The sequence below is a fragment of the Myotis lucifugus genome, unplaced genomic scaffold (assembly GCF_000147115.1).
Source record: "Myotis lucifugus unplaced genomic scaffold, Myoluc2.0 scaffold_506, whole genome shotgun sequence".
Taxonomy (NCBI): domain Eukaryota; kingdom Metazoa; phylum Chordata; class Mammalia; order Chiroptera; family Vespertilionidae; genus Myotis; species Myotis lucifugus.
In genome coordinates, this window is record NW_005871554.1 from 524140 (window position 1) to 533050 (window position 8911).

The 8911-nt window shown below is 44.7% G+C and overlaps 1 protein-coding gene across 2 annotated transcripts in view; it reads left to right on the plus strand.

Moving 5' to 3' along the window:
- A1CF (APOBEC1 complementation factor) overlaps positions 1–7835 on the plus strand; it is a 49839-nt gene extending 42004 nt beyond the window's left edge. Inside the window, exons 9-11 of one of the 2 annotated variants that reach the window (XM_023744991.1) lie at positions 3357–3493; positions 4418–4569; positions 7598–7835. In XM_023744991.1, coding sequence (XP_023600759.1) covers positions 3357–3493; positions 4418–4569; positions 7598–7749 — 441 coding nt within the window. In that variant the 3' untranslated portion in view covers positions 7750–7835. The remainder of the gene's footprint in view (positions 1–3356; positions 3494–4417; positions 4570–7597) is intronic. The other variant, XM_023744992.1, reaches the window with a different exon arrangement.
- Positions 7836–8911: the final 1076 nt, after the last annotated feature.

Below are 8911 nucleotides of genomic sequence, written 5' to 3' on the forward strand. Positions count from 1 at the left end.
CAAAACCCAGAAACCTGCTTCAGTCAGCTGGATCTCAAAGCTGGAGTCGCACAAAGTTTCAAATACAGAAGGTAAACAAAGGCCAGAAACCTGCTTCAGCAACCGAGGTCTGAGCTAAAGCCGGCTCTCAGCTCCAGTGACAGCCATAGAAGGTAAATAAATCCAGAATAAAAAAAAAAAAGAAAAAAAGGAGAGGTTGGGAGCTTCAGTCACCCGCCAGCCTGAAAACGGCCCTCAGCCCCTCACCCAGACTGGCCAGGCACCCCAGTGGGGATCCCCACCCTGAAGGGGGTGTGACCAGCTGCAAACAGCCATCATCCCCTCACCCAGGTTGGCCAGGCACCCAAGCGGGACCCCCACCCTGATCCAGGACACCCTTCAGGGCAAACCAGCCGGCCCCCACCCATGCACCAGGCCTCTATCCTATATAGTAAAAGGGTAATATGCCTCCCAGCACCGGGATCAGCGGAGCCATGAGGCCTCCCAGCACTGGGATCAGCGGAGCCACGAGGCCTCCTGGCCCCTGGAGCAGCGTGACAGGGGGCAGCGCCCAAACCCCCTGATCGGCCCTGCTCTGTGTGTGACAGGGTGCGGCACCCCAACCCCCCCATGGGCCCTGCTCTGTGTGTGACGGGGTGGAGCTGCAACCTCCCCATTGGCCCTGCCCTGAGTGTGACAGGGGGGAGTGCCCCAACCCCCTGATCGGCCCTGCTCTGTGGGTGACAGGGGGCGGCGCCCCAACCTCCCCATCGACCCTGCCTTGAGTGTGACAGGGGGCGGCGCCCCAACCCCCCAATCGTCCCTACCCTGAACGTGACTGAGGGTGGCATCGCAACCTCCTGATCGGCCCTGCTCTGTGTGTGACAGGGTACAGAGCCCCAACCCCCCTGATGGGCCCTGCTCTGTATGTGACAGGGGTGGCACCACAACCCCCTGATCCGCCCTGCTCTGTGCATGACAGGGGGTGGCGCTGCAACCTCCCCATCGACCCTGCCTTGAGTGTGACAGGGGGCGGCGCCCCAACCCCCCAATCGGCCCTACCCTGAGCGTGACTGAGGGTGGCATCGCAACCTCCCAATCCGCCCTGCTCTGTGCATGACAGGGGGCGGCGCCCCAACTCCCCAATCGGCCCTGCTCTGAGCCCGACCAGGAGCTGCGGGGCAGGCACCTAGGGATTGGGCCTGCCCTCTGCCACCCGGGAGTGGGCCTAAGCCAGCAGGTCGTTATCTCCCGAGGGATCCCAGACTGTGAGAGGGCACAAGTGGGGCTGAGGGACACGCCCCCCCCCACCAGTGCACAAATTTTTGTGCACCAGGCCTCTAGTAATAATAATAAAAGGCTAATATGCAAATTGACTGAACGGCAGAATGGCCGGTTGCTATGATGCGCACTGGCCACCAGGGGGCAGATGCTCAATGCAGGAGCTGCCCCCTGGTGGTTAGTGCACTTCCATATGGGGAGTGCCACTCAGCCAGAAGCTGGCTCATGGTTGGCCAGCACAGAGGTGGTGGCAGGAGCCTCTCCCACCTCCGTGCAGCACTAAGATTGTCCAACTTACGGTTTAGGCCCAATCCCTTGGGGACCTAAGCCTTTAGTCGGACATCCCCCGAGAGCTCCCTGGCTGCCAGAAGGATTTCTGACTGCAAGCTTAGGCCTGATCTCCTGGGGAGTGAGCCTAAGTCAACAGGTGGACATCCCCCAAGGGATCCTGGACTGCAAATGGGCGCAGACCGGGCTGAGGGATCTCCCCCCTGCTGAGTGCACAAATTTTTGTGCACCGGGCCTCTAGTATCTCAATAAAACTGGGAAAACATTATATGGCAATTCAGTGAGAGGATACTAACAGGTACACAGATCATTATAAAAAAATCTAGTAAATGCCATGAGTTTGGCACTCAGAGCTTTGCTCAGAAAACACAAAGCTAGTCACCCAATCTCCCTTGGGTTAAAACCCAAAATAAGAAACCTAATTAAGCTACCGGGAAAACTAGAAATATTCTAAGAAAATAAAAAGTAATGATCATCATAAATTCTGTAGAACAGTTCTGAGAGCTGCTATAGCATGAGAAATAATCTCTGCTTTTAATATCAAACCCAGGTTAGAAACTGGTCATGCTTTTTATTAAGATATGAGTAACCATCTCTACCAACTAATGAAAATTCTTTAATTTGTCCCCAAATTTCTGCAACTATGGCTTAGAAACTGAAGAGCATGTCACCCCAACCTTCATGATGGAGCCTTAAGAACTCCACAGTGGAGCTGTGAACTTCCAACAAGAAGAGCCGAGGGACACATGCTGACCTGCAGTCAGCAGTTAGAGCTGCTACTCCGTTAGCACATGTTACAGACTATCTGCCAGTTGAAGCAATTTACTATTGTTCGGGAACTTCAGAGAATGCTTTGTAGATGACAAGAGATGCTACAAAACTGAGACTATTACAAGAAAAGTTAATAAAGAAGATAGGAGCAATCTATAAATTGAATAAACTGGAAAAGGTCATGCTATTGCAGCTGGATTGGTGTTAGAACAAATGAGATAAGCTCCATACGGGCGTCCTGGGACATTGTTCTGTCCCAAAGAGTTTTGTTTGTTTGTTTTTTCAGATTTATGCCCGATTTTGCACAGTTTATTCAATCTGCCAACTAATGGGAGTATCAGGGCTTGTGGGCCACCAAAAAGTGGCTTCAAGATGAAGAAAATATGTGCTTTTAGACATGATTCAGTTTGCAGTAATGATAGAAAAAGACAAAACATGCAGGAAGTTGCCATAAACCAGACAATTGTAAAAATAACCAGAAGTGTCGTTCGCCAAAAACATTGCAACTGTCAACACCCACCTATCAATCCTCATCAATAAATAATAACCAATTAAACTTTAAAACTCTATTTTTATGAAAATGTGAAGTTAAACTTTAGGATAAATAACATAAAACAAGAATATACTGTATCCTTAGGTTATTTTCTCTAAACCATTATAAACAGAAGGATTGAAGATAATAATGAGTAAATCTAGCCACACAGTGCTAGGATATCAAATTTTTAAACAGGGATAAGTATATCAAACAAATCACAAAATTAAACTATTGGTAAAAAGTTACAGCTAATGGACTAAACTAAAAACATATTAGACTAAGTGGTGTGAAGATGGTTTTTATGAATTAATAGACCTAACATTTTAAATAGAGTTCAAATTGAGTTCATCTTAAGTTTTATGAGTCATTAAACCATGTGGCATTTTATATCTTTTTATATTAGCTTAAACTCTGAAGGACAGAGTTAAAAACCTGAAAGCTAGAGAAATAATGCAAATGTGACATTTGAAAGAAAAGTCTTTTTTTCTTTTCACTCTTGTAGATATTAGAGGAAATTTGTCAGAAAAATAACTGGGGACAGCCAGTATATCAACTGCACTCTACCATTGGACAAGATCAAAGGCAACTATTCTTATACAAAATAACCATTCCTGCTCTGGCCAGCCAAAATCCTGCAATGTGGGTAACTTCTCCAAATTCCTAATCATATCAATTTTAGAATAAGAGACTCTTGTAAATTAAATGCATTTTAACACTATCTCAATAAGATAAATATTCAAGTCTACTACCCACTCACTTTTCATTAAATGAAACATTGAGATGTAGAGTTGGGATGTATGTGCCAACTATGAGACTGTCATCTCAAAACCCTCAAATTTTGTGTAGACAATGAAGACCTGGTAGTAAAATCAACCAATGGAAAACTGCAGCTGTAAAATTTAAAAGGAATGAAAAGTATAACCTATTCTTTGATCTGTGTAGTATTTAGGTTGAACTGTATGAAATAGCCATTTTATTCAAAATCATGCTCTGAGGTTTAAATTTTGGACCAATGATGCAACCTCTCTGCTAGTGGATATCACCTTCTGAATTTACCTGGAACCTGCATTTCTGCATTATTTTAGGAACCATCATGGTTCACATGCACCTTAGAAAAGCCATATAATGAGTTACAAGTATGCTCCAGGAATGACGTCAACCACCATTGTTCTACCAGTGGTCGGCAAACTGCGGCTCGAGAGCCACATGCGGCTCTTTGGCCCCTTGAGTGTGGCTCTTCCTAAGCCTTAGGAGTACCCTAATTAAGTTAATAACAGTGTACCTACCTATATAGTTTAAGTTAAAAAAATTTGGCTCTCAAAAGAAATTTCAATCGTTGTACTGTTGATATTTGGCTCTGTTGACTAATGAGTTTGCCGACCACTGGCCAATGTATAGATATGTCTACATGCATATATATGTGGAAACTTTAATGGCAAAGAGAATGAAAATACCCACACAAAATTCTGTCATCCTATCATCCTCAAAAGCTAACAGCGCCTTAGATGTTTACCTGTCTCAATAGCATGAGTTTAAAATGCTCACCCTGATTGTGCTTTCCAGCCATGCTTTCACACCTCCAAAGCTAAGTGCCTACGTGGATGAAGCAAAGACATACGCAGCCGAGTACACCCTGCAGACCCTGGGCATTCCCACCGATGGGGCCAGCGCTCCCACTGCAGCAGCTGCTGCCGCTTCTGCGGCTGCTTTTCCAGGTATGAAAATATTGGGCCAGAAAGGGCACCCTGCAGAGAGTGTCTTGGAAACCCTTCTTGGTACCATGGACTCATAAAGTTGTTTGTAAACTCCACCTACAATAAATGCGATTTATACCATGGGTGACCAAAAAGAATTTGCCAGATAAGTGAACCATTAAAGTCTGAGGCAAGAGAATAGAGCTGGGCAGCAGAGTGGGTTGGGTCTAGGGCCATGTGATCTTGAATGAGCCAGTCTCTCTGCAGCTGATTTGCTTTGGTTTGGTTTTTACTTTCAGTAAGAATGTTTGGAACTACCTATTAACAGCTGATGTTTATCTGAGCTCCTACCATGTGCCAGGCACCCACCTAAATCCCCAGCATATTAGTACTTTAGGTTACTTCAGTAATGCTCACCACGCCACAGAGGTAGGTTCTAGCATAATGCCTGTTGTATAGATGAAGAACCTGAGTCCTGGAAAGATTAAGTCAGTTGGCCAAGGTCAATCAGCTTTTAAGCAATCCTTGCACTTCCTCCCCAAATCCAATCTTCAATTTTACTTTTGTTACTTTGATTTATGAAAGATGTGTAGATTACATTTTTCTTAAATTATTTTAAGTCAAAAAACTGCAGAGGGGGGTGAGAGAGAGAGTCAATATGTGCACAATCAAGCCTCATTTTATCTGTTCTATAACTTTTGTTCAGGACATATGCTGATTGCTTAAAATAGTCTATCTGTAGATCAACAAGCCTTCAGGGTCACATGTAAAGACTTTTCCGCATTTATCATATACCTACAATAAATGCTGATAATTTAAAAAATGAATCTTCTAGAGAGGGGACCAAATTTCTTTTGGAAATATTTTCTCAGCATTCAGTTTGAATAACTCCATTCCTTTTTTTTAAGTAATAAACGTTTATTTCTTTTCCCTTAAAAAATTTCATTCTGACTTGTCACTGTATCCAGATACCCCCATAAGCCCAATCAGAGAGTTCTGACTAGACCTGGAAATATGGCATTCCTATTGATTGATTAATCCATACATTGGTTATATGAAGGTGTGAAAAATCTATACCCCACACATCCATATCCTTGGGCCAAATCTCACTTATTTTTATTTCCCCAAAGTTCTGAATAGATACTCCACTCTGGCAGATGAGGCTGAAACTAATGCTTCACACGTGGATGTGACCCCAATTCCAGCTGCCACTGCAGAGGGCATGGTCTCCCCTGGGCTGTACTAGGGCCACCAGCCCCGGAATTGCATCTCATAAAATAGGGTATTGATGTCTGTGCACTGGGGACATGGCCAGGACTTCTCAGTTCTTGAAGAAAGTTGAACCCCTGTCTTGCAGAAAATTGTACCCCAACAACCCCTAACAAATGTACTATAAAAATAAATGAGCCAATGTCAGGAGAACTTTAAAGTTTGCTTCACATTGGAAAGGACTTACTTTTTCCCAAGAATATCATATCTTATCCACACTTACTTGCTCCTACAAGAAGCAAAAAAATTAGGGCATGACTGTGTCTTGGGAATACTTAAAAATTTAAGAATCTCTCACAACTTTATAGCAGGATCAAGCAGAGAATAATAGGCTTCAAGGGAAGAATCTGTTTAAAACACAAATACTTTTGCGCCTAAGAAATTAGCCAAATTGCAAAAGAAAATTCAAAACACCTAAAGATAAAATCTATGCCACACACACATATGCATGCATTACTTACTTTAAATATTCTGTTTCCAAAATCATGAAAGTAATTGTTAACACATTTCTCATATCCTTGGGAAATGCACCAAACTTCACTAGTGCATTAGTCAGCATTACTGCTCAAAGTGCAGGAGCCAAGGAGTGGATTCAATTTTTTTAAAAAAAGTAGTCCAGCCAGCTTCCAGCCACCACCTCCTGAAAAGCCACCAGAAAGAAATCAATGTGTCTGGGGGGTCGGGCAGACTTCCACAGCACATAATACAAATGGGCTTTTGTGGGTGGCTTTTTTGTTTTTTTATCAGATCCCTGTTTATTGCTTAATTACTTTCCCTTTTTCTCATCATCTTTTACAATTTTTGGATCATCTCAAATACCCAGTTTTGCTCTAAAACACTAACGGGTTAATATTGCTTCAAGATAAGAGCTGCTATGCTCTCTTCTTCAAAAGTGATTACTAAGCAACTAAACATAATACTAAGCCCTAGCTGGCTTGGCTCAGTGGATAGAGCGTCAGCCTGTGGACTAAAGGGTCCCGGGTTCCATTCCAGTCAAGAGCACATGCCTGGGGTTGTGGGCTTGATCCCAAGTAGGGGGTATGCAGGAGGCAGCCAATCAATGATTTTCTCTCATGATTGATCTTTCTATCTCTCTTTCCATCTCGCTTCCTGTCTGAAATCAATAATATGTAAAACCTTATAAGTCAAAACTTGGCTTGCAGGGGGGAGGGGGAGGGGGAGGAGGGGGGGGGGAAGACAGGCATCCAAATACACCAAAGGTAGCTTGATGGTAGGGGGAGAAGATGCTATTTGCCCTTCAAGGTTAGTTCTCATTGTGGGAAGGCTACTTAAGTATTTGTTTCCATGGTGCCATGCTATAAAAACCTGCTAAAACTGTAAATATTTATCCTACTGGTCTACCCACTCCCTACACATACTTCCCAGGTGAAAGCAATGTCTTATCGTTTCATTAAAGTGGGGGTGGGGAGGCAGCAGAAGCAGACCCACCAAGCCCCACCCCCATCCCTGCCTCCTTTATAAATTCTGAGACCCTCTGAGAAAGCTCTAAATCCCACACTTTCCTCCACTCAGCATCCTATTAAGTTTCTGTTTCGTGGACCCTGTCCCCGGGGTTTCTAATTCTCTCAGAGTGAAGTGATTCTGCCACAGGTGCTGGACCTCACTTGGAGGAATGCTGCCCCCTAAAGGATGAGTCCCCGGAGAGCACCTTTTAAAATGCACAGATGAGAATAGGCACATATTCCGAAAGGAAGACGGTAAGCCCGAGGGAAGCAAACGGGAATCCCTTTCACGCAGTTTTCTCTGCCTCCTCCTCCAGCATATGCCGTCCCTAGCGCCACTGCACCCGTGTCCGCGGCCCAGCTCAAGCAAGCAGTGACCCTCGGACAAGACTTGGCAGCGTACACAACGTACGAGGTCTACCCCACTTTCGCAGTGACCGCCCGGGGGGATGCATATGGAGCCTTCTGAAGATATCTTTTTTTATTTTATTTTAATAATAAGACACAAAACTCTATCTAGAAGAAATAAACCTCTAACTCAGTCCCCTAATGATCACACGTAATGCTTTTCTTCACGTGATGCCCTTCCTGAAACGATAGTTTCTACTATCTGTGGAATCGCGTTAGGAGAATATGATTCCCAATCCAATCCGATGTTAAGGAGCCTTTTCTCTAACCGAAGGCTAAAGAGCCACTGCCCCCAGGTGGCTCTTGCACGGTTGCTGAGTGTCTTGGGAGCACATTTACGAACCCTGATGGAGTGGAGAGAGAGCTTTTAACTGACCTCCCCAGACAGTAACAACAGACAGCCAAGTCAACCCCAGAGTCTTAACCCTGGCTTGCACCTGCGTTTTGTGATCCCCAAAGTCACCAAAGGCAGAGGGAAGGTGGGAGGACGCTTTTCAAAACATGCTCTCCATTACCCGCTAAGTGGAGTGTGTGCACAGGCTGAGGCTTGTGAAAAAGATGTCCAAGGTTTGATGAGTCAGCATTTGCAGTCTGAAAATTCCGCCCAGTCACTTTGTCATAGGTCAGCATCTCCCTGTCCCCTGCAATCCCCGGGGACTTCCTGGAAATGGATGTGATATATTGCAGACCTGGTGAAAGCAACCCAGGCCTATGGTTTATTAAACTCAGCCCACCTCTTTGCCCCTAGAACTCCTGCCCTTCCCAAGCATCCCCACAAGACAATCACCCTTCCGACCTGAAGTGACTTTTTCTTATTTTAAACGTTTGATGTGTCCATATTGATTTATTTTCATTTCAGTCTTATTTTGCTCTTCTCCAATATCTTAAAAAAGGAAATACCACTTATAAACTATCACCTATGATACTTTTAGCTATTTGGCAAATTGGCTGAAAAGTCATTTCAAACAAAGCAAGAAATAAAGATTTACTCTTATTTCTTTGACCTTTTTGCAATACGCAAGCCACCACCCAGCTTCAGAGACAGTTAAAGTAGCTTGGTTCAGCCTTGGACTATCTCACGTGCTTATATTGAATCTGCCAGGAAATCCTCTACCTTCCCTTCCTTTTACTTCCAATGAGCATCAGACAGCTTCGGCAGAGCTGAGTGCTGTGGCCTTGGAGCCGTCACAGGAAAACCTTACCTCGTCACTGCTGATTAGAGG